General features: G+C 47.2%; 1 protein-coding gene across 3 annotated transcripts in view; it reads right to left on the reverse strand.

Moving 5' to 3' along the window:
• Window positions 1-203: 203 nt before the first annotated feature.
• Window positions 204-26,618, reverse strand: part of LOC106751087 (mothers against decapentaplegic homolog 6) — a 71,242-nt gene continuing 44,827 nt past the window's right edge. For all 3 annotated transcript variants that reach the window (XM_014631865.1, XM_014631866.1, XM_014631864.1), the window contains 2 exons: window positions 1,981-2,181; window positions 204-1,228 (listed from right to left, as the gene is read on the reverse strand). In XM_014631865.1, coding sequence (XP_014487351.1) covers window positions 885-1,228; window positions 1,981-2,181 — 545 coding nt within the window. In that variant the 3' untranslated portion in view covers window positions 204-884. The remainder of the gene's footprint in view (window positions 1,229-1,980; window positions 2,182-26,618) is intronic.

Raw genomic sequence — 26,618 nt, forward strand, 5'->3', positions numbered from 1 at the left:
CTCTCTCTCTCTCTCTCTCTCTCTCTCTCTCTCTCTCTCTCTCTCTCTCTCCTTCGTCGACGTTACTCTTGCTTCATGTTTCGATAAGACTAAGAATTTTCCCTGCCATGCTGCTGTGAATTCAGCATCCACCACGCGAATTCGCGAGCTGGCGCAGATTAAACGCAAATGACTAGACCTACCGGAAGCCCGACTCTCCCCCCCCCCCCNNNCCCCCTCTCTCTCTCTCTCTCCGCTTCCCGCTATCGAAAATTCTCCACACGAATCTCGAGAGTAGCATCGACATAACAACACCTCGGCGATCGAGGGGACCGATCGCGCACAGAGAACAAAAGAAAAAGAAAAAGGGGAAAAGAAAGGGAAAACAAAATTGAAAAACAGCATCAATGCGTGAATACGCGCGCACGCGGTTCGTGAAGATCCCAAGGCACCACTCGTCAATGTGAGTCCCTCTTCGTTCGTAGGCGCTCGATGAGCACGCTCGCGCGAACACGATCTCCGTTCCTATCTCTCTTTCTCCCGCTTTCCGTCTATCTCCTTATCTACCTCTCGTTACCGACGCAACGGTACGCGACGTTGTCCCTAGACGTATAAGACAGCGTGTACTTTGGTAAGACTGCTTCGGGGGAGGGGGCACCGATCTTGCTCTTCGAGATCCGTGGCCCCCGGGACGCGCGTTTAAACACCGCTCTTGCTAGGACGGAGCTAAAGGCCAGGGTCGCCGCATCGTTACATCACCGTTCAAGTCTAACCCCAGAAACGATCACGACAACGACGAGGACGACGACTACGATGACGACGACGATGATGACGATGACGAGGAGGAGGAAGAGGCGCGACTGGACGAGACTCGATATCCTTGCGGCCGGTCGCAGTGGGGACGATCACCTGCACGGCGCCAGGTGTACCTCGAGCCAGCACGGGCAGGAGGTGACCTCCTGCCGCGAGTATTTGGGCCCCCAGCCCTTGGCGAAGCTGATGCGGACGGAGTTAATATCGACGGGGCCGGAGGCGAAGCCGCCCGCCCCCGCGCCACCGCCGCCGCCGCCGTATGGAAGCTGCAGGATCTTGGCGCGGTCGAAGATGTTGAGGCAGAAGCCTGGCGGCACTCGATAGACCAGCAGCGTCCTGGACTCCGGGTCGTCCAGGGTGGGCGAGTTGACGAAGATCGGGCTCTCCGACCTGTTGTACGCCCATACACCGTCCGCCTCCTGGCTGAGCGTTAGCCCTGCGACGAAAGCGACGTAAGGGTGATTACTCAACATCCGGAGAGGCTGCGAAGGTGCGCGCGCTCTCGCTCGCACGTCTGACGCAACGTGCTTTTACGAACGAGCTCTGCGTACGAGTATCGCGTTGTAATATCGTGATATTTTCAGAATCGAAAGGTAAACCGCCGTTTTACCGTTGCGAGCCAACTTTTGTCGGTCACGACGTTTGGTAACGGCGTTTTCCTTTGTATATTATACGGTGACGTAATTATACTTTTAGTAATGGCGACGGATATAATAATTACTTCGGATATGCAAAATATATACATTGGATGGACGGCGAATATTAGCCAAAGATCTTAGAAATTTGATGAAAAAAGTAACGGGAATGGTAACGACTCGTTATTTTTTGAGTAACAATAGTGGCAATGAATTATTTTTTCAAGATAAGCAGTGCCGACGAAATGCTTTTTTTTTTCCTTAACGGAATAACACGTAACGATAATGACTTTTAAGAAGTAACTTTCTTAAAAAAATAATTATTTTTCGTGCACTTTAAGGAGTGATATTTTTGCTAAGAGATCTAGGATCTCGCACGAAATTGTTACATCAGCGAGATATAATAAGATTCTTCAATGACTATGATCTAGCGTGAAACAAGCGAGACTCTCTGACGCGAAGTAAATTGAGGCGGAGCCTTGCGCTCTCTCTCTCTCTCTCTCTCTCTCTCATGCAGAATGTTAAATCGAACTTTGTAGCGGTGAAACCTTACCTAGACCGATTTTGCTGCGCGTACGTTGGACCGCGGGCGGTGCAATATGGTTCTCGGCTAGTGTCGCCAGACAGAGGCCATCGCCGTCGTGGAGAGAGTCGAAGACGTTCACCGTCGAAGGTTCCACGGGATACAGACGGCCCACTCGGCCGCCCAGCTCCCAGTACGCCAAGGTGCACCATTCCCTCTGCCCCGTCTCACCTGCGAAAAACACAGAAGGAAAAAGATTGATTAGAGCGGGAAAACGGCCGAGCCTGTCGGCCAATACATCGAGAGAGAAAAAAAAAATGAAAAATATTTATTCAGTGGGTACTAATAATAATATCTTAACTTAGATTAATATACATACGTTTACACTCTGAGAAAAGATAGTTGTTTTCAAATGAGAAAATATATATTTTCTTAAAACTGCAGTTTTTCATGAAAGCAATTTGTTTATTCCACTTGAATAAAAGAATTTAGAAAGATTTAAGTAAATATGTTATTAGCATCCATCGAATAAGTATGTTTTATTTATTAGATATTCCTTCTCTCGTTTTTGGTGTCACGCATCGGGCCATCCATCGCTCGCTCGTTCATGAATGACATTACCGCAGTCATTACGCCCGTGAGAGTCGCGCGAAATGTTACGATCATGTTACGATCACATTACGTTCGTCCGATCGCCGCTCCTGGCGGTCCTGAATTCTCGTTTGTCATTACAGGAATCCCGCAGGGAAAGAAAAACTCGGTCATGGAACTGAATCTGTTTTCTAAGAAATGTACATGAAAACTTGTCCGCAAGTCCGAATGATCTCTTTGTTGTTGCGACCGAAAGTATTCGTTCCGACATCCGACAGCATTAAAATTCGATTGATATAACCGAGGATAAATGACCGAGTAACGAAAACCTGCAGAAATCTTTCCACCCCTGCAACCGAGTTCTGTTTCCGGGAAACAGAAATTGTACAAACCGAGTAGTTTTCCGTGCAGAGGGGTCTTCAAGTTCTCGCGTCAAGTTGGAAAATTTCATCGATGCTAAGTATTGCGTTAAAGAGGAAAATATCCTCCCCCAAAATATAGATATATGAAATGTGTCGGATAGATAAAGACGAGATTACGGAAAGAAAAAAAGAAAAGTATACGTTGTTTGACGTTATCTTCACTTCGTAACGCGAAACTTCAACGATAACCGAAGTAGTAGATAAACTAGCGTGAAGTGGCATGCAAAAATAGCAGGAAAATCCTCGGCCAAAGCGTCTCGGCGGAAAACCGCAATTTCCACGACATGTATTCCGCGTTTTCACAGTTTATCGTTTCGCTTCCGCGCGTTGCGAGGAAAACGTCCGATTATACTCAAAAGGGAGTTAATCGTCGTCTTCCGGAGGTTCAGCCTTACACGGATCTTTTCGACGGAAAACGAGATCCTTTGTTAACGATAGGCCTTTCCTCGCAAAGACGGTTGGTACGTGAAAAGGCCACCATCGCGCCGGCGGCATCACAAAGGACTCACGTGTCTCACCGTAAAGTCCTACGCTTTTCGCCGTCCGGCATCGCGCTGGCGCCAGAGATTCGAGAATGGACGAACAGTGACCGCGTGCAGCTAATGGGGATTTGTGGGAACGAGATAAGTCGCAAAAGGTGCACGACCCTGAATTCAATTCTATTTAAAGAACGGTGAGACAAAAAATGAATAGAAATTAATATTAATACCGGCCGCTATAGTTAGCGCAATAATGTGGCGCCAGACGTTATGCACATATATTTATTATTCATTATCGTTTGGAAATTGTCGCGCGATACAATCTAATTTAATAGATGGAGGAATTTCTTTTATTCAAAAATCGGCTACGCAAACGCTCGAATTAATTAATCTCGTGCGTAGTTAATCTCCATAATCCCGCTCCCACGCAGAGAAAAATATTATTATGCCGCATGCAATTACTCAGTTTATTTTTATTCTCTTAAATAATGGCTATCTTGAACAAAGAGTATCTTCTTGATAATAGTACTAAATATGTTCATTACACAATTACTAGAAAAATTCATAATCATTTACTCAAAAGAAGGACGTGTTTCTATTCAAGAATATTATAAACTTTATCAAAGAAAAGTTAAATATGGTTAATTTGAACAAGTAAACTGAAGTTTTGGTTTTAGTGTTTTAATTTAATACATATGATTGAAGTACTAAACTTATTAGGATTCAAAATATATTTAGAATGAATTAAATTAATTTGATGTTTATAACGAATTTGCGGATATACGAACTAATGAAATATTTGAAACAACAATTAATACTTGAATGCAGTATTTTTCTGTGCGCATATCTCGTTTGATTTCCAACGCTATAACGAAAAAAAAGGAAAGAACTCTCTCTCGAGCAAACAATTAGTTTTTCGCGTCACCCAGTGCGTGATCGTCGAAGATCCACGTAGGCGCGCTCTTCCTCTCCCTCTCTCTCTCTCTCTCTTTGCCGATGATCGGTAAAACTCGAGCGATAAGCGGTCGCCGAGCTTATCAGACGGCGAGAACTCGTTCGACCGGACCGGAAATTTCATCGTAGGCGGATTCGAAAAGCGCGACGCGAAAGCGTTCTTATCGCGCCGGCCGTCGCCGTCGCCGCCGCTGTCGTCGCCGTCGCAATAACGTCGTTCGGTTTTCGAGGCTCTCGGACATTCGCGGGGCTTGGCTTTGGTTTGGCTTGGCTTTCTGTGTGGCTCGATACGCGTGTGGACGAGCTGCTGGCGTGTGTCGTAGAACGGCGCAGCATGTGTGTGTGTGTGTGAGAGAGAGAGAGATAGATGGGACGCGGCCGACGGTGGAGGGGAAGGGAACCGGGGGGCCCCTTGCTTCCACCACACAGATAAAAATAGATATTACGAGTTTACCGCGGCGCCAAGATTGCGGGGTATCGCGACGATTACGTCATCGGTAGTAGCGCGAGTGGTTGGAGCAAGGACGCCTGTCGCGTCGCCCGCCGTCGTCGTCGTCGGCACCGTAGTCGCCGTCGAAATTTTCATGTTTATCTGCGATCGTCTGCGGTCTTTCAGCGGTTCCCGACGACCGGGTGTCTTACATACACCGCGCGCGGCGGCGCGTCCGCGTTTTATATCCCATTGAATTATGGAATCCCCTGGATCGGGGAAGCGCGAAGACCAACGCGAGAGGTGAGACCGCGTCAGCAGCGCGGGATCGACACGGACGCCCCAGAACCACGTATGTCATTGTATTATCGTTACCGCAGAGAACTCGCGAGATAAGTTTCAGGTATCGAGGTGGTCGATGATAAAACTGTTGTTGGTACGCGCGATTCGCGACGATACGACGCACGAATCTAGCTCGACCAGCCAGAACAGAACGCTCTTTGTTACACTCGTGAAAATTCTCCTCCGCCTGCCAAAACGTTGAGGGCTCTTCTCTCTTCCGAAAGAGAGAGAGAGAGAGAGAGCAACGCGTGTCGCGCGCCTCTTCCTCCGCGATGATGACACGGAGTCGAACGGAGTGCGAACGCGAGAGAAAACGCGAGAAAATTGTCAGAGAAAAGAAAGGGTACAGCTATGGTTTTAAAGTTTCGGAAAAGCATCGTTTTTCCCCAAATTTGAGCGGATTTTTTTTCGATTTCTATTCCAAAAATACAAAAATTCGTTTAGAAAGATTCACCTGTGTTCGGTTAAGACCCCGTCACATTTACTTTTTCCCGTAAAGAAGATAAGAGGCCAAGAAAACCCGCGGAAAAGGTTGGGAAACGACGGATTTGTCCCCCGAAACCTGAAGTTATAGAGATTACATTTCTTAACGTTGTAAGACAAGTTCCCTAAAACGCAGTGAAGAACAAATTGACAAGTATTAGGATGGTATCTATTGGATATTACGACTAACAGAGGGTTAAGTATCTTGTGGTGCCAAGAATCATCGCCTTGCTTGAATTTAGCATGAATTTATTTCTTGCTGAGAGAGAGAGAGAGATGACTCTGTCACGAGGTGCATCCTGCGCGCGACGTTCGCGGTCTGCACGCGCGATACAATAAACGCAGTCACTAAATGTGGGCCACGCAACGCAGCAGCGCGACGCGCGTGCGAGCGAGCGACGCATGTGCTCGGAAAATTGGAAGCAGACTGAAAGCCCTGTAATAAAGCAATTCTGTCGGTTCTCTGAAGATCGTGATAAAGAAGCAATTACGGAATTGACTGCAGCTTGCCGCTTTAAGTGTCCTCGTTTCTCCTCGGCCCCCCGTGCTCGCCGGGAGGCATATTATTTCACGTCTGCCTCTTAGAGACGTCCGCGGCGGCCTTTTATTTTCATAACCGCTCTCATTTCCAAGGATTTTAGCTCGGATAAGAAAAACCTCAATGAATCGGTGCCGGCGACCGCGCGCCACCAGAGAATTGCCGGTTCTCCTCGCGCGTTCCTCCGCGCCGCCGCCGCGGAGCAATTTCGCCGGCGCGTGATGCCGAGTCCGCGAACGTAGACCTTCGCGCGCGGTAGATACGTGCGTGTATGTGACCGTCCCAGACAATATTAATATACATCTGGCGCCAGCATGCATGATATTTTCAATACAAGGACGAAAATAACTTCCGATTGCCGCGCTAATGAGTCTAATTCTGACGATGGGCGTGGAAACCGCGATTAACGTATTGGCGGCAGGAAACGAGAAATCTCGTTTTCACACAAATACGCGACGGGAAACGAGATTTCTCGTTTTTCAAACGCGCATGCAAAATTTTATTCTTCGTCAATATGCACGGTAAAAGATCTTGTGTTAATAATGGGCCACTGAAATTTTTCTGTTACTTTAACATGGGAACAGGTTAAAAAGTACACAAATGTATGTTAAATTAACGTCATGTTGATGTATTGCTTTTTAACATATTCACTTTATTGAAGTAACACAAGAATTTTAGTGAACCGTTAACTTGCGCATAATTTTTCCCCCGTGTTAAGAATTCCACGATGAAGATGAATTTAATTAGACGCCACTTCCTTAGATTTCTCCGCGACACTTCGTGAAATAATTATACCGGCCCGCGAGTCTACATGGATATATTATTAGAAAAGGGATAAGATAACGCGATACTTGTATTTTTCGCTGTCGCTATCGCTGCCGATCGGAAGAGATTCGCGCACAGCCGTCTCTCTAATGGCTAACGCGGAGCCGTGGATATTTATCGTTTGCAGCGTACGCAGATCTCCAGTGTCGACCTTCCCAAGTCGCATACCAATCGCCGCGCAGCGATACGCAAGGTGTTTGCACGGGAGCGTGTGTAAACACGGATGAGAGAAAAATATCGCGTCCCGAGACACGCGACAGTGCCGGTTGAAGTGTCTGGAGTCTCGTTTGGAATGCGATATCGTCGTCGTGTTGCCGCCGCCACGAACGATGCTGACAAGACGCGTATACGCACGTATCCTATAAATATACTTGACGCTATGGAATATTATCTGCAAACCGAGGATAAAAAATTGGAGAAACGCACGACCGTGACTACGAACGCGCTCGGAAAAGCGCCGAATCGCCGTTTAAAAAATCAATCGATCGACTCACCGACCGCGGAGACCGAGATCGCGCGAAATTTCTTCCAGATTACAAAAACACTGACAGCAACTGTCGCGCACGCGTGACTTTATTCTCCCGGCGGTCATCGCCCTTTAACTTAAAAATATCTGTCGATAATAAGATAATAAAAGACTAATACAGATTAATATAGACTAATATATATATAAAATAATAAAAGAATAAAAATAAGAGAGAGAAAGCGAAAAACTAATTTAAAATGTCAAAAAAGTATATTTTTAATGATATAGAGTTTTATAAAGAAGTTTTCGGATTTATGTATAAAAAGAGCATTCGTCCCCTTAGGCATCTTTAGATACCTTTAGATAGTCTAAGTGAGCCCTCAAAATTTGCCGATGGGCATATGTCACTTTTTCCGCAACAAATGCGGCCACCGAACTCCTTGGTAGAAATTTCATGCAATTTTTAAGCAATTATTGGACAGTTTATTAACTTCTATCTAGGAATTGAAGAGTAAAACTGCTTGGAATTTTAATCAACATGTAACCTTTTTCCTGTAGTTTATCACAACGCGGCCACACGCGCGCATCGATCTCCTAATTAGATGCGGCAAGGAAAACGAGGGGAGAGAAGTATCGCCCGATTAAAAGGACCCTCGAAAGGCGTTTCAGCCGCGAGAAAGCACACGGCGTCGCGACGCGCGGGAATAAATTTTAAACGCTAGAAAAAGAGCGAGTTGTGTTCGCCGAAGCAGCCGTTCGTAAATCATTTGGCCGAGAGAGCAGAGGGCACATTCGCGGGGGCTGAATAACGGTGGATAATAAATTTGAACCAGAGAGAGAGAGCGAACGACGTTGTCGCGGCGTTCGGCCCAAAAGCGAATTCCGGAGAAATTGGATGCAATTACTTATCGACGCGCGTTGCCGACGACGACGATCCACAAGAATAATACCGCTCCGGCCTTCCGATTTCGCTTCGACGCGCGTTGTGTGCCCAGCAGAAAACATAACACACACACATACATACATACACCTCGGCGGAGTTGTTTTGATCGGCACGATATTTTACGTTCGTAAATTAATCCGACGCGATTTGCGTCGTGTATTTCGTGCGCCGCGGCGATGCACGAGAATTCAATTCGCCGTGGAGAAAAGAGGCAGAGAGAGAGAGAGAGGACGTTCAAAAGCCGTCGTCGTTTCCCGTCGATGGGAGGCGTTGTTGACTCGGGTACGAGCAACTGTAGCGCGACCCTCCCCATTCTATGTAACGCGCACGATGCACTTTATAAAATTAGAATACCTACACTGAGAAAAATTCCAAATGAATCGCGTGTCTCGCCGCTAATGCGAGCAGGCATTAAGCGAAGATAATGAAATATATTATTAGCTCAACTTCGGCCGTTACTCAAAGCGCAGTCCTCTGGCGGCTGAGGCGATAAAACGTTTTCTTAATTTTCTGAAATGCTAGATAGAAAAGACAATGCGATGAAATGTAATTATTTCGAGGCGTCAGGTGGAGATTTCTTTCGCCTGAAGTCGCGATAAGCGGTGAAAGCGCGTTTCAATTGTTTTCCTTGATAATAGAATGCTCTCGTGTATCGATACTCTGCCTCCGCATTAGCGAACAATAAAATCCGTGCTTACGTTGCGCGCGTCGCATCTCTCCGGTCGATAACAAAAGCCAATTGTGAACGGTGCTTAAAGCGGATCGGTCGCTCACGACCGTAGCGGTGCAAAGCACCGAGTGCCAATGTGTTTTCCCAGTTGGGTCAAACACCCTGAGCTTAGATAAGGTTCCCAACCTTGGCATGGCCGAGCCAAGTAACTGCGTAACGTAGAGGTGCACTCGCGACACACGCAGGAGTTGCACATACGGTTTCTCGTGTAGGTATTTTGTGTGTGTGTGTGTGCGTGCGTGCGTGCCTGTGCGCACCGCCGGGTGTGTTAACGATCTCGCACGCGAAAAGATAAAAGCACCGCCTTTTACAAAGTAACGCGTCGAACGTGTACACGCGCCGTATCTCGCAATTTTTCATTCACAGGTATTGAGAATAATAAATTGCGCGCAATCGCGCATCGGGATCCCTCGCGTAAGATGCGTTGCACGCATCGCAGTAAAGTCGAGAGTGACATACTCGAAATGTTGAAATAGTGTGGTCCAAAACGTCGATTTTTCCCTCATTGCTATTAGAAAGTTACGTAATGTGTAATTGTGAAGTACGTAATTGTGCACGTATCGAGATCTCTTCCCTCGCGGAACTACACGCGAGAAGTAGCGGCGCATAACAGGGCACGCATTGGGTATTAAAATAATATTATCTCCTGTTCTGTTTTTTCTCTCCTCCCTCGTAACTACTCACACAATCTCCGCGTGATGCAACTTCGCTGATGCTTTTGTCCCCCTCGCAAAATCCCTTCGAGTGAAATTCCACCGGAAATACAGGGTGACAGCCGGGCCACTCGAATTCGAGTAATTTTTCAGCCATACGGAATAAATTCTTCCACTCTGCATCGCTGAGTGAATATTTTCATCCGAAATTAAAGAGAGAAAAAATGTGATACGCTCCATTGTCATTGGAAATTAACTCTGATCGATTGCAATATTCGTTAGTATGGATTAAGAAATCATTCTGAGTTTTTGAATTAAACGTTCACTCTTGTGATGTGGAGTGAAAGTATTTTCACTATCGTTTCGAGAGAGTTTTCACTCGTGTTGAGTACAATTTCACTTCAAATTATTCATTCTTGTGATGCGGAACACAATTTTGAAAACGAAAAAATAGTTTTATCGTAGCGGAATTATTGTTACTACTGCATATTCGTTGCGACAGGAATAAAATTTTATCGGCATAATGAAATTATGTGAATTTACTCGTAATTAGAGTAAAAATCATTTCGAATAGAAAAGCCGAAATAGAAAATATTGTGCTGATTAAATTTATCCGTAGGACGCGTTAATTTGCCGTTAGAACAAAACAGTGCTTTCCTACATCCACTAATTTGTTCTCACAGCAAAATAATTCAGCGAACGGCAATCGGTGTTCTTAGAAAATCGTTCAGCTGTCTATATAGTAGCTGACAGATTTTGCTGCGACAACGTAAAACTTGCTATGTCAAATTACTTTTCGTGTGAATGTGTTTCACGTGATATGTGAAAATATTTTCATCGTCGCTCCGAGTGAATTTACACGGGTGGGATTCCACACGAAATTTTCGAGATCACTCCATTCCATTTCCAGAAATTTCAGGACTTCTCCATTCTCGTTCGGCAAAAGTTACGTCGCTCATGAATCTCCGGCGACCTGTCCCACATTCTGACGGCGATTCCTAAGCGAGCACATCTCCGCATGTACATCCATCTCCATTCCGAAAAGAAGGAAAAGAATCCCGCGAGCTGCTCGTCCGAGGGCACGCACTCTCTCGATCGCGTACTCACGTATATATGCTCGCGTTCGCGTGCGTGAGATCACGCGGAGAGGTAGACGCGCCGGGGTCGACGGCTATACGGTAAAGGTAGTAAAGGCAGTGGCCGTGTCGCGTATATATATCGGCGTCGGAGACGTGACCCTTGTCCTTCAAACGGCCTTTCTACGACCGCGCGCGGCTCCGTATAGGTGCGCCGTGCGCGTTGCATACCTAAACGAACGACACGCGCGTAGCTTGCAACAAGAAAGCCGGCCACCGACGACGACTCCATTGCGATCGCGTCTCGCGCGCGTAGTACCTGTGTGTGTGCGTGCATATTACGCGTTTATACACGTGTATTTAATTGCACGTGTTTGTGTGTTCCGTTTGCCGATCGCACAGAGCAACCACACACGTGCGCCGCGTTGTGCACACGAGCGCAACGACCGCGCGCGCGCGCTCACTCCGAGCATAACCCACAATTCTCCGCTACCAGGGACGTACTTGCCAAATTCCTCACCTCCCGCGGCCCGCACGGACGAGTCGCGATTACCAAGTTCCAGCACATCACGGGGAAGGACGCGGCCGGAGCGTCCGTTAAACCTCTCGCTCGGCCGACTGATGGGACAAGCAGCAGATACGATTGTAAAATGTCTGCCTCTTTATCTCCCTTTCTACGCCTCTCTCGCTGTACTTAGACTACTCTCCGGAACGCTAACGTTGTCTCACGGGGAATTTCACGTGCTGGAGGTGCGATGATGTAATTTCAACTAACGATATTGTCATACGACGAGTAACAAGAGAGAAACAGCATTACTTATTAAGCGCTCCGTGACCTCCCCTAAGGCGTTGTTACTGGCCGTTTGTTGCCAAAATTTTGTATATATAAAAGCATAAGCAAATTAACATTTAAGAATGAAGAAGAATAACAGCATCAATTAAACATTACCAAAATATTAATATAAATAATTTATACAGAAATATATTGCCAAACCTAGCGGTGTTATTATAACAAAATTTGTCTATTCTTTTGATGCGTAAAGAGAAAGAGCGCGATGTCGCGGTGATCTCACCGATTGCTATTCTAATGAAGTGCAGACGAAACGTCGCAGACGCGTTTTTACGCGCGTCTCGGCCTCTCTCTCCCTCTCGACAGACATCGATATTATTTATGGAACGTCCTACGGGCGACGCTAATACACTCATTTATCGCGGTTAACATCTAAGAAACAATCTGACTTCCCTCGGCGGCTGCGAGCCGAATTAATCCCCGTCGAAGGCGCGCGCGAGATGCGCTGCTCTCTCTCGTTCGCGCGTAATGGACGCGAGGTCGGCCGCCTATTTTCTCGTACCGCGAGGGAACACGCACTTTTTGCCAGGAATAGCTTCCGTCTGCTTCCGTGTCGGATACCGCCGCGGGTGAAATAAATCAGACTCGCGCGAGGAACACCCCGTACATTACGCAGGCATACGCACTATCGCCGCGTTATATTTGCATACGTCGCACGCGCGCATGCAGCGCATATGCGCACGTACGTGTGGTACGCGCGTGTGTACACATGTAAATATCTATTTTTTTTTTCTCGCATATATATAGTTTGATAGACGAGAGCGAGAGCGATAGGACTACGACGAGTTTAGCCGAGCGGTGTTTGCCCGCGATAAGATGCGCGTGTCCCCAATGGCGCCCGTATCGCCGTCGGAATTTCAAAACATTTCGAAGATTGCTGAAAGTGGCCCGAGGGGATCGACGGGGGAACTTTCAGCCGGTAATCAGCGCCAGATTGCGGATAAATCCCGCTGGAATTACGCGACGGCCACACAGAACATTTTTATATCTCTTTCTCTCTCTTTCTCTCCAACACATCTATCATTTATTTATAAATCACGCTTTATCTTCTCTCCCTGGGGACGCGAAGGATCCTTCCTCCTGCTCGTCGAAAAATAGCCCGTCTGTATCGAGTTTCACGAAAATCGGCGGCGTTACGGGAAGTTTTACGGAGGCTTATCCTCGTATTTTTCTTTCGATATTTTTGACATCGCACGACCCCTCTCTCCTTCTTTCATTTTTATTTTTTTCCGAGTCTTGTACGAACGACTTAGCTCTCACCGTGACAGGACGCGATAACGTTCCGCCTTCTGAGCGTCACTACCTGCAAATATTTGCATAACCAGTGGCGCTAAACTAAATACGCTTGTACCATATAAATCGCGCGGAATGTACACGCTATATATGGATTATCACGTAGACCGACAGACGTGTGACTCGCTACGACGGGAAGTCGACGGGCAGTACGAGGAATGAACGCTCGATGGACGGCGGAGGGTTGCAAATGACGAGTGTCGCGAGAGGCCGGAAGTAACGGCGGTACGCTTCCTCGGGATTTAATTCGAGGGTTGATAAGATCGATCGAGTGATGCGAACCGGCCCCGCGCGCGCAGAGAATCGTTTTTCAATCGCGATCTCGCGCGTGTAATCGGAAACTCGGGGAGAAACTAAACGACGAGTGCGGAATAAGACGCGGAGCGCTACCGGATTACCTTGAGAGAGAAAGAGGGAGGGGGAAGAGGGGAGCACGCGATCTCAGAAGATCAATGAAGACACACAATCGTGAGAGGATTTTTGCGCCGTATCGGCTGTTTTACATCCGTCGAAAACCGGTGTGGCGATTTCACGAATTTCGCAGTACGGCGTGGCTTTTTCGCGCGCACGTGAAATCAATTCAGTGTCCAAATGTGTTGAACTCGAGGCGCGTTCCTTACGTAATACACGTAATACGCGCCGATATACGGTTGCGTAAAGTATGGCAAACGAACGAAACCGGCGCCGCTAAAGCGCGACGCGATGCCATTCATCGCGGTTTATCGCGTCGGCCTTTCGAAATCGATTACGATCGCGCGGCAGACTGGCGTTTCCGTCGAATTTCAACGGAAATGGATTTCACGCGCCAGCTCCGATCGATCAGCGAAATCGGGCACGATAATTGCGGGCTCGTTTATTTCTCGAAACATCAACGTGATATTTCAAGTATGGCGCTTGTAGGCCGGACGCATTGCGAATAATAAACATATCCCTTTCAATTCCAATTCCCGTCTTTGTTACACGAGCATCGTGTATAACGTTATTTCAACATTACAATGATTGTCATAAACAATAAATTGTTTGGAAGAAGTAACACTATGTCAGAAAAAGATTAAAGGACTTCTTTGTTTCAGTGGAACAAACTTAAATATACGACGAAATAAATTTTTTTTTTCGAAAACTAAATATTATTTCCTCTAAATAATACTGTTTTTTTCTTTTCAGACAACATGGTTTACTCTGGTGAAATATTTTCAATCAAACAAAATGATATATTTAATATTAAATTATGTTGCTTATATTAAACAAACTCAAGTCAAATACATCTCTTTCTCTGCATAGGGCGAAAACATGAAAAGTGAACATCTCCAAATGCTTACAAATTAAAAAATCGTCACTTTTCACGAATTCATGCTAGAAGAAAATATTCACGAACGATCCCCACCATCATGAACTTTATCCTGCAGCGTGAACTTGTGAAAACGTTCTAATTTACAAACATTTGGAGATGTTCACTTTTTCACGCTTCCGCCCTGGGGAAAAATTACACGACCAACGTCCAAGATGAATATGCGGGAATATATAGGAGTGAGGTCTACAAGAAACGGATTCATCTCGCCCTTTTCCTCCCTCCCTCCCTCCCTCCCTCCCTCCCTCTCTCTCTCTTCTTTTCTTTTCTTTTCTTTCCCGGAGTTATTTTCTCGCCGCTATTTTCGGACGTTTAACGGCGGGGCGCGGGCGATGGATTCGCCCCGCGGTCGAACGCGCCTCTCGGGCAGAGTCGATAAAAAAGTCACACGTACAAGAGGCGCGCACAGGTGTATAGGATTATACGGTACAAGGCGAATCGCTCTTTCTGTCAATCGAGACACACAAGGCGACGTCGATGCGACGCGACGTACGCGGGAGACACGAAGCGGGGCGACGCGACATGACGCGACACAACGCGACGCGGCGGCATCGGGTGCGAGGAGGCGACGGATGACCGCGTCAGCGAGTCGCCAAGTCGAGGACAGACGCCTTTTAAACGAGACCCAGTGGGGAAAGGATCGCCGCCTCGCCGGCGCGGCGACTTTCACGCGGAGATCCTCTCTATCCGTGGAGGAGATGATTCGAGAACCACCCGTAGCGTCCGAAAAAAAAATCGCGAGGGACAACACAGAGCCATAAACCGCCGGCTTCCTGCGTCGCGTCGTTCGCCCGGTCCTCTGAATGCATTACTCCACCGTCGTCGTTGTCGCGCCGCCACCGCCGCTGTGAGCTCCGTTCGCGCACGCAAACTTGACACGCGCGGCATAAATATCGGGGGAATAATATCGCGCCGCGCATTCCGAGAAAGCGGACGTTCCGACACGAGAGTCGTAATGGTGCATGGAGAAAAGAGAAAATAATTGCGATTGTATCAGATTGATCAATGAACTTGCCGATAACACACGGAACAAAGAACTCATTTTCTACAACAGGGACCAGAGAGATCAGATGAAAATGACTCGGTGACAAGAAGTGACATCTCTGTCACTGCGATCGAGAATATCCGTGTGAATGTTTAAGCGGATGGCATATAAAAAAACGTAAGAAGTGAAACTTAAGCGGTAAGGGAAATTGACCAATCAGTATATTTCTTTAACTCATTGAAATCTGAATTAAAGTCACTTCTATCGTCTTTTGGAACGCATAAACCTAAAGAAATATACTGATTGATTGGTCAATTTTTTTATCGCTTATGCTTTCCTATGTGCCACTAGCTGCATTAAAATTTGGTTGAGACAACTAAAAGCAATTGATTGAGTAAAAACCTTCTGCAGGAATTTTTCTGTTCCTACAACGAAATTTTCGTCTTGGTCCCTAGGAAACGGAAAATTCAGTTACACCAACGGAATTGTTTTTTCCTTCCGTATAGTGTCCGGGTTAATTGATTCTTTGGATTATCCGGACAATGATCGCGTCCGGATTATCCAGTGTGAAAGAATCGATTAACGTAAAATTATTGAGAGATTATTTGCAGCCTTAGGTATTGTGTTGTTTTGCCGTGTCGCCGTTATTGCGCGTAAATCCGCGAGTGATATAATAATATAACAGTGCAATGCGAGTTATAGTCGTGATAAATAGATTTTACGTTTGCCGTAAATTGTTTAATGGGGAGAGAACGGCGCGTCTAAAAATAGTCGCTCGTAAATAGGCGTGCATTTATCGAGGCTTAAGGTGACTCCGATCGCGCGTCAGAACGACGCCGCGACGCGACGCGAGAGCGCGTTGTTGCGTGGTCAATAGTGAGCAAACAGATAGATACAATAGATAAAGCTCGCATTTGAAAATTGCAACTTCCCCTCTCTTTCCCCACTCCGAGATGCGCCTACGCGAGCTTGAAAAATTACGGACCGCACATAAGTTACACTGTTACGAGGTGTACTCCGACTGCGTGAAATTCCAACTACAGAGATCGACTAATTCAACGCAACTCAACTCGAATCGTTGACTCTCATAATTACAATTATTTTAATTGCCTTAATGATGATAATTCAATTATTATTAAGGAGTTATTCTGAAACGACTCCTCTCAAACACAGATCGCACAATTACATCTACATACGGGTGTCTATGTGAACAAAAGTTATCTACCATTTTACAAACAATCGCGCAAAACGCAAAATTTTGAGTTATTAGTTAATGAAAATGTATAGAAGCTTCTTTAATTAATAACTCAAAAATGTTCGCGATTATTATCCCACTTACCCCACCAAGGGTGACAGACACCCTTATATACATCAGTTTTTGCAACTGAATAGTGACCAGATGAAAATTCGGTGACAAGAAATGATATCTCTGTTACCGCGACTGAGGGTATTCGTGTGAACATTCAGCTTTATTAAAACTCGGTTGAAACAACTGGGAACAATTGAGTGAGTAGAAATTTCCTGCAGGAATTTTTAATATATATATATATTTTTTTATATTAATACGTTAATATAAAATAAAATCTGCAAATCATCTACCTCCACATTTCCGTCGGGAAGAAAATCGATCGAGGAGACCAATCGTTGAGATTCGATTCGGCAAGATAGAAGAAGGACACCCAGTGTACACACGGGAACGCTCACGAAATGCGTACGTGCGGCGCGCGCTACGTGCGTGGTGTGCATAGTATGCGCTTATAGTAAGCGGAGACATAAAGTCATCGGGTGTTTGCTTAAGTGCGTGTCATATTAGAACGGTACTGCGAATAATATTGGCGCCTGGTACCGCGGGAATGCGACGACGGCGGCGCGTGTATACACGGACGGAATCTGAATAAAACGAACGGCAGAGATATATCGGGGCAGCGGGCATTGTGAAACAAGTAGGCGGCGCGCTGCGAATAGTATCGCAATAAAATCGTTCAATTTATTTCGGTTCTTCTGCGAGAGGAGTGTCGGCCGGCGCAAAGTCTAAAAAAAGATCCTCGCCTCTTCTATTACGCGCGCGCGTAGAGACAGCGGCGGCGGCAATGCTCGATCAAAAGGACACTTGGCAGAGCTTGTATTTTCGTTGGCCCTTATCGACATCGCGCGGGCGCACCCTGATGCGCCGTCGCCTGTGCACCTGAGTGGACTCTAATAGACATTTTCGGAGAATCAGTATTAATAGCCGACGTCTCGCACCCTTCGTCCCGCCATCGCCGTCTCCACTGCCGCTGGGTCGGGGAAATTATTTGTCCACTGAATGAGGTGCGCTAGTATCCACGCCGATATCTGCATAGATTTCCCGCCTTCCTGAAAATTCCGCGAATTCTCTCAATGAACAAGTTGCGTCACGTGATTCCGGAAATAATTAAACTTCAAGTTAAAAAAAAAACAGAACAAAGAATAGAGGAAGAGAATCCAAAGAGCTCTGTTGAACGCGTGCATGCACACGAGACCGTGCGGGCGCTCACGAGGCGTCACGTAAAAATGCGACCGGTCGTAAAAGAATCGGGACGTGGGAAGGCGGGAAAAAATGAGCGAACTAACGCAGAACTCGGCGGCGACGCTCGTAAAAAAGAACATCGTCCGGGCCGTACGCGCTCCGCTCGCTCGGAGATCGTCATCGTCACGACCCTCTCATGAGCGAGGCTCTTAAGAGCGCGCTCGTAACGCAAGGACACGTGGTGCGGGTACCCAGAGACCGAGATACGGAGGGTCTCTCTCCCTCTTAGGCGATCCTAAAAAAGGCCGAGAAAAGGAACCTAACGATCGTCATCGTCGTCGTCATCGCCGGGCCTCGTCATTGTCCACAAACAATGCGCCGGTAAGGAGATACGCATAGAGCGCGACGCGGCGATACAGATACGTGCTACACACACCCATGAACGCTTCGAATACACGCACACGTCCCATATATACACGGCGGAGATACGTGTTGACGCTTTGTAATGGCAGAATAAAAGATGGCCCGACGCCAGTGAAGGCGCCACATACCAGGCGCCGCCTAACCACTCTTTTCTCCTCCGTCCTTCTCGCACGCGCGATCGCTCGGCCGTCCGATCGCTCGCTGCGTCCTTCTTCCACGACGGAGAGCTGTCTCTCCCTCCTTCTATCTTCATCTTCCTCCTTACTCTTTCCCTCTCTCTCGCTCTGTCTATCTATGTACCTCCGTCTTCGTCTCGTCGTCGGCTCGCCAAGACACGCTCGATCTTGCTCTCTCGCTTGCTCTCCCGCTCAGTAAATACGCACCCTCTCTCTCCCTACCTTCCCTCAGGCACACTTTCCCGTCCTTCTCGTGCTACCTTATCCCTCCCTCCTCGGCTCTGTTCTCCCCTCTCGCGTTACGTCGTCGCTCCACGCCACAGCGTCCTCCTGTCTTTCTCTCTTTCTCTTTCCGATCCTCCGTCGCATCCCGACCAATTCTTTGACCCTATACAAACAGGGCCGCGACATGTGCGCGCGCGTGTGTGTGCGTATGTACACGGTGGAATGTGTGAGGGCTCGCACACGCGCGCGTCTACGTATGCGTGCGTGCGTACGTATGCACGTAACGCGGCGGTGCATCTTTTTTTCACAGGTTCGCCGAACGTCACACCCGCAGCAGATCTCTTTCTCTTTCTCTCCTTCTCGCGTCCTCCTTCTTCCTCCTCCTCTTCCTTATCTCTCGCTCTCACACGCTCGTTCGAGATACGCACATTGAAACTGCGTTCGATAATTTTGCAAGAGCGCTCCGGCGCTCACAGTGGCGCCGACAGCACGAGGAAGTCGCCGATCGCCGGCGGACTTTGAGGAGTCGCTGGTCGATCGATAACGATGGAATGTATCGGGGCACCGCGGCGAAATGTAAAGCGCCGCGCGGATCTACCGAATATTCGCCAGCTGCGCGAATTTGCACGAGCCGTTACTTGAAACTTGTCCCTCGCGAGATTACCGCGTTTTATTTAGTCACGTATAAAATATAATCAATTGCATCTACAAAGCGGCCTGCACGGCCAATCAAGAGTCAATCAAACAAGATAAAAGATACATGTACCCTGCATTATATTGATTTTACTGCAGCTTTACTGATATAATCACCAATTAGACGTTTATGTACGATCAATGGGAATCAGCGCGGCACTCAACGTGTTATCGCTATTACACATAAAAATATCGAGTCAGATATATCGTATAATTATACACTGAAAATTCTCCCCGAGAGATTTAACTCGGAATAAAAATCTGAATGCCTCACATGAGACAAGTTTCACAAGTATTAAATACGGGTCTTAGAATCGTCGAGTTCCCGACGACGAGTCGATCGGAAGCTCTCGCGAACCACTGCGAAATACGATTTTCTTAATCGACTTCATTACGCCGAGCGCGGCTCGGCTCCACTTTTTTCCCTCTCTGATAAACGTCTTATCGTGTTGCGAGAGAACGCCGAGGATTCTCTACTAAACTCGCGAAATTAGCCGGTCGCTCTCGTTCCGCACGCGGCAACGGGTCTTTTACTCCGAAAAATAGGTAACGGCCCGCAGCGCTTCATAGATCACACCGCGAGTCGTCCGTCGCGGCGCGCCCCTTCGGTGGAAAAGGAATGTTAACTCGTAACGACTTTCGAGACGGCGAAAGTATGCGCCGTAACTACACGCGCGCGTCGGAAGAAGCGCGCGCGCATGTCACGGCTTTCTGGCGCGAGTGATTAGTGCCCTGAGCGATTGATTCGGCGCGTAACGAGCGTTCTTTCGACAGAAGAGTTTCGCTTTCCGCGACGAGGCTTCCGTGAGCCTCGTCATCGTCGCCTGTTTCCAACAGACGCGTCGGTTTCGATGCTGATTAATGTTATTTGGAAAAAAATTCATCAATCCGCACGCACTGAGAAGTGCAAATTTGAATTAATAGTTATTAATTAATTAGGGCTGGAAATTATGTTCGAAGCTTCAAATTTCTGAGCCATCGACAAAAAGTTCCGTACCATTTTGCAAACAACATGCAAAATTTCGAATTATTATTTTAAATGGCCATGTACAGGGACTTTCTTAATTAATAGCTCAAACATTTGCTCAAAAGTTCATCACGAAGAAGCCCCTAAACCCGGCCATTTTCAACAATTAATAACTCGAAATTTTACTGTTATTTACCAAATGAAGAGGACTTCTTTTTTGCTCGCTCAATCCGTTCTACGTCCTCACGAAATTTGTCCCAGGGACACCCTGTATATTCCGTCATTGAAATTAGATCCCCTTATTTCTCAATGAAATTGATCGTCGTTAGCGATCGTAATGATGCGTAAAAAGCGATATTATACTTATCTATTACTTACGATACTTTATATAACCCTATTATTTACACGACTCTATATGTTTATTATCCATACGAGACAGCGGAGAAAAAATTTGAGAGAAAAGACCGTTTCTCGCGGTCGTGCGTACGGCTCTCCGTTTTCCAGATTTTGCGCTGCAACCTTCCCCTCTTATCTTCGCTCTTCACAGAGTGGCGCGTGGAATTTTTGCGACTCGCGACGAACTCAACACTCGCGAGGCGATGCTATCGAGCGGGCACACCACATCTGTTGGAGTACGTGGTGGACGACGTGTCGTTGCACTGACGGAATTCCTGCGAACGACCTTCATATTTTTTTCATTCCACGCGTTTTCGCGTGCGACACGCGTATCGCGTGATGCACGGCATGCGCGTCGTAATCGCGTATCGCTTTCCGATCGGCGACAAGAGAGGGTCTGTGTTGGCGAATGTGTCGTCGTCATCGGACGAGCCGTGCCGCATTTTCAATTCCTCCTCCCTTATTTCCGATATTCTCAATTTCACGAAGACTATAGTTCCCCATCATTTACAAGTCCCGAAATCTGATCTGGCCTCCCTTTGGTGAAAGAAATCCTCGAAGGATTTTATTCGCGACCACGCGCTAATACGACTCTCTCCACTCTCTTTCGCCGCGAGTTACAAAAAAAAACCAACATTTGTCCCCACCACCTACTGACAATATCCCAGAATTCGGTGGAAATCCGGTCGCTCCTCCGTGGCGTTTCTCTCACGTCTCGCAATTTCCGCGGAATGCAGCAGCGGTGGAGCGACGACGACGACGCTTCGCCTCGCGATGAAGCAGCGGCCGGGTGGTGCGCGAACGCGTGCTACATGCGTAACGTGGAACACGTGTAGCCGATTATTGCCGTCGAAACGACTTCGGTGAATCCGCGAAGCGCCACGCGAGAAGCGTCGAGAGGCTACTCCGAAGGCGGCATCATATAATAATCCATCGGACATCTCGCGCGGCGGGAATCGCTCATCCGAGTGAATTAACGTTCGCGATAACCAACCGAGAGATGTGTGCTGCATGCGTACATGCGTGTGCGCGTAGGGGACCAGCCGCGCGCATAATAAAATAATAAAATCGCATGGTCCGTTAATCGCCGTCCGCTGAATCGCCAAGACGCAGAAAGCGCGCCATAAATTCCTCCGAGCGCGCGTCGTACGTTCGGGAGTTTTTATCCTCTATTAATAGTTACAAAACAAGTCGCGAGAGAGGCCGCGGTCCTTTAATCCTTTCGGCGCTATGCGACCCGACGAGGCGTAACTTATGATAACAGTAGTAACGCGGCACGCGTGCTTCTTACGAACGAGTCCGGTCGAACCCTGCACTGACATTTCCACTCGATCGACACACCACGTACGCGATCGATATCGACGTCAGTCGCGCGTAATTTCTCGGTACGTGAGACAAAATGCGTCACAACACTTTGATCGACGATACTCGCGCACATTATTTTGTCTCTGCGCGTGCGGTATACTTGAAATGAATGCAAATTAGACCTGCAATTGTCGCTCCCTTGTCGTCCTTCTTCATTCCATCGTTTGATTTCCATCGAAGACCTCACTTTGATCATTCTGATTTGGATAAAAACCTTGGATTCGTTTACACTGCGAGCCCGAGTGTGCAATTTTACACGCTTATATATGAAGTCGCATAGTCACTTTTTGCGCACTTGTACGCGTGTTTCTACTATAATTTTACACGTACAAGCGTGTAAAAATTATACACTTCGATTCGCGGTGTAATTTTATTTTTAATGCGGCATAATTTTTATACGCTTACGTATGTAAAATCATAGTACAAGTGTATGCATGCAAATGCAATAGAAAGTGACTACATGATTTTATACACAGAAGTGTGTAAAATTACCCACTTGGATTTGCAATATACTTGAGGTCCGATCAGCGAGTTCGGAATTTCGCTCAGCGCAAACGCTATTTAATTCAGCGTTAATTCAGCGGACGAATGAATTTCCGCGCGTCTGTATCTCGTTCTGCTCATCGTTCGGACCGAGAGAGTAGCAGTTTTCCGTCGAGATGTTTCTTACGAAATCACTTGCCGCGAGTATAATCATATAAAGAATACCGAAGATAAATAGGAAACGAGAAGATCCGCCGGCAACTTTCGTGCCACGAAATGCCATTACTTATCTCTCCCGATTCCTCCTTCTCGATTTATCATTTCGCTCAAAAATTACAGTGTTAAATGACTTAATCGTGACTCAGAACGTATCTATTAATCGGCCCAGGCAATATCGAACGATCCTGACACTGTGTGTTTGCGATTTATTTGCTTAAACAAAACAAACGGGAGAAAGAGAGAGAGAAGGGGGAGGGGGGGGAGCAAGTTACGATTAAGAGACGACCGAGACAGATTTTAGAGAAATTCATCGCGATAAATATATCAGAAAACACACAGTTGTTTTCTCCCGCTCGTAACTCACAACTTTTATCAGCGTGAGAGACAAAAATAAAGTACACATCACACATTCGACTCGAGTAATGTGGTAAACAAATCCGATCGACGAGTGAAATTTTTCTCTAGCGCGAAGATAAACGTAGAGCGCCGAATCCGAGTCGCGGATAAACTGGTCGCTCCTTGATCACAAAAGAAAGCGAGCGAAAGGATTAATACTATCGGATGAAACGCGACTCGGCCGCGTCGCCGGGTCTCGCTCGGCCGGCGATTGACGCGTGTTTGAAATTACGACGGCAAAAAATCTGGGGCACGTAGCAAAATTGCTCGACAATAATTAGCGAGCGTAAGCGCGTACGTGCTCGCCGTTACGCGAGACTTAATTCTCGAGCGTCTCTCTCTCTCTCTCGCTCCCGTTCGCTCGCTTGCTCGCACCAGCACTGCTCTCTATTTTCTCTCCCCCGTCGCGCGCGCGCGCCTCGATCGCTCTCTCAAACGCTCCTACTTGTTCTCTCTATCTCTCCGTGCTCGCCCGCAAGCACGCACCAACGGAGCGCAAACACGATACGCAATGTCTGCCGCGTCCGAGTCCAAATACGCGGCGACGTTCGCACACACATGCAATACATACACGGGCATACGCATGCAGACACACGCGAAGAGACTCGGACGAATTTCCCTCGCCGAATCTCGCTCCACGCAGAGATTTCTTTGGATTTGACCAAATTTCTTTAATTGAAACAAATTTGCCTTTCGGGTTGGAACGAACAAAAGAATGTTGATTCAACAAACAGGATTGTTTGGTTCCCCAAACAATATATAAATATCTTTACCCGCCAAATAACATATTTCTTTTGTATTTTCATTCCAATAAATTATTTGAAAGAAGTAACACTATGTTAAAAAAATGTACAATGAAGTACCTTCTTTGTTTATATTGAAAACCAAACATTATTTCCTCTAAATAATATTATTTTTTTTTCTATCAAACAACATGGTTTACTCTGGTGAAGCAACATTCTCATTCAAACACAATTATATTTGATGTTGAATTACATTTTTTATTATACTTTTAACCAAAAGATTCTACCGTTTATAAGTAAATAAATAAATTTATATTAAGCGAACTCACAAGTCAAGCAAACACGTACACACTAAATCCGAAGGATTTTTCTCTGTGTACTTCGAAAACGATACACTATATTAATGATTAATGATGCATTGAACCACTCTTCATACGTGTATATCCGCGTGTAACTTTATAATTAATACTGGTTCTAAATATGATAGAAGAGAAGCACACTTTCGAAATAAGCAAATGTCGCGATGGACTGTGCGAAGTCGACGGAGGGGAAGATGCGAAACGCGCGTTCGCAGCAGAGCCACGACGGAACTGCTCGGCGCATTCCGAGCACTCGACGTACAAGAGGACCTGAACGTTACAGATTCCATGTATCCGACCGCCTTCCACGGCGAGAGATCATCGTATCCCGTCGTGGAGATACTCACGCGAGTTCCTGGAAGCGCGACGTCGCGTTGAAATTAGCGTTTTTCCGGGCGCTTTCGTCGGTGACGCAAACACACGCGATTTCGCCCGATCGCGCGCGCCTCGTAATATATCAGAAAGCTGCTGATTGAAACACTCGCGACCGCGACTCGATATATACGCGGAGGAGGCGTGAGAGCGGGCTTCTCGGAAGAGCATGCGAACTTTGACAGATGGCCTCGCGCATATATCTCTTCTCTCTCCCTCTCCCAGCCTATCTCTCTCGCTTCCCTACCCCGCAGCAGGCTTCAAGAAGCGTTTATTCCGTTCCGTAGCGCCGCTGCCCGCGGCCTCTCAGCGCGCTATAATTTAATTATTAATTTAACGACGACAAAGTAACGATCGCGCGGACAATGAGCGGGCCGATTATCTCGGCGCGCTGATAGCGACGGCGCGAGTAAAGAGCCATGCGCGCGAGCGCGTTGTATTATAATTTACGCCGGTTTATATGCACACACACACACACACACACATACACAGAGCGTACGCGCTCGGAATACGCTCGACGGTGGTATAGTGAGGCCTCCTCGTTACGGAGAGTTACGCCTCGCGAGTGAATGCGCCTTGCTCTCTCTCTCTCTCTCTCTTTCTCTCGTCCCCGCACACGCATTCGGGATATGCAAATTATTCCTCGAAGATACTCGACGTAATTATATAGGTCAATAATGTTATCGATAAGCATCACGATCACGTCTGCGTCGCTTACAAGCGCGCGACGACGTCTGCTCGCGGCTCCGGGAGCGACGAAGGTAACGATGGTCCTCGAATCAGGGCCGTAGCTATCGTCGCTGCATGGATCGCTGCATGCGACGATAGCGACCGTGCAGGAAATCGTAAACGAGGCAGACCTACCAGCAATCTTCCCCCCTTTTCTTTGCTTTTTCCAGTGCGGGAACAAGGAAATATTCCAGAGTAAGAAATGTCTATGTACTACGAGAGCATAATAATGTGGATCCGACTGTCGGATTAAATTAGCGAAATTAACGATAGGGAGAGGATCCGGAATCGCTGATGATTCGAAAGCTGAAATAGAGTTTTAAGCGATCACCGAGCGAGAATTGCCACGTGGTTGGGCGAATCCGCGTTTTTTCGCGTTTATGCGAGAGCGCCGAGAGCGTAACGATGTCGCGGCGATATACAGTTAACGAAGCGCACTTCTGGATCTATTTTTGCTCGATCGAAAGATCGAGGCCGTCGACCCAAACGGATCTCACGAGTCGGGAGAAAGAAAGAGATAGCGAGAAAGAGAGAAAGAAAGAGAGAAGACATCGGATCGCTCGCGAGTCGCGATATTTTCTCCGTCTTTCTTCTTCTCTCTCCCTCCCTCTCTCTCTCTTCACTGTTCGCGCACTCGACTGCGGAGGAGGAGAACGACGACGAGGGGCAATCAATCCGTCATTTTATTAAGAGGCTTATTTCGCGCCGCGATTTCATTCCCTCTCAAGTGGCCTGATCCAATTCGATTTCATGACGTTCCCCTTGCCGCGTGCGTGCGTGCGTCGTTTAGTCGCGCTCTTTTCCATTGATGGTCGGCTCGTGTGCGCGCACATGATCGTCCGTCGCCCGCGTGACTCCTCCGCGATCCAAGAGACAAAATCACCTTTCGACCCGTTAGCCGCGGCACGTGCGAGAATGTTTCCTCGAAACGCGCCGGCACAAACAAGCCGGAGAAACGCGCGGTAATTATCGGCCGGATTTATTATCTCCCTGTTGATCCCGCGCGGAATAACGTCGTAAATAAACGGCGATTAGCCTCAAATCGATTATTTATCTAGAATTTTGCTCGCTATCGCGCTTACTTTCCGCTGAGCACACTCTCTCTCTGGATTTCTTGGGAGTGAAATCGCGGCTGTGTGAAAATTCACTCGGACGGTGAAAATACCGGCGCTCGGAATCGCAAGGTCAAGTGTGCAATTTAAATTTAGAATATGGATTTTCTTAAC

The sequence above is a fragment of the Dinoponera quadriceps genome, unplaced genomic scaffold (genome assembly GCF_001313825.1).
Source record: "Dinoponera quadriceps isolate SergipeBrazil2010 unplaced genomic scaffold, ASM131382v1 scaffold8292, whole genome shotgun sequence".
NCBI classification, from domain to species: domain Eukaryota; kingdom Metazoa; phylum Arthropoda; class Insecta; order Hymenoptera; family Formicidae; genus Dinoponera; species Dinoponera quadriceps.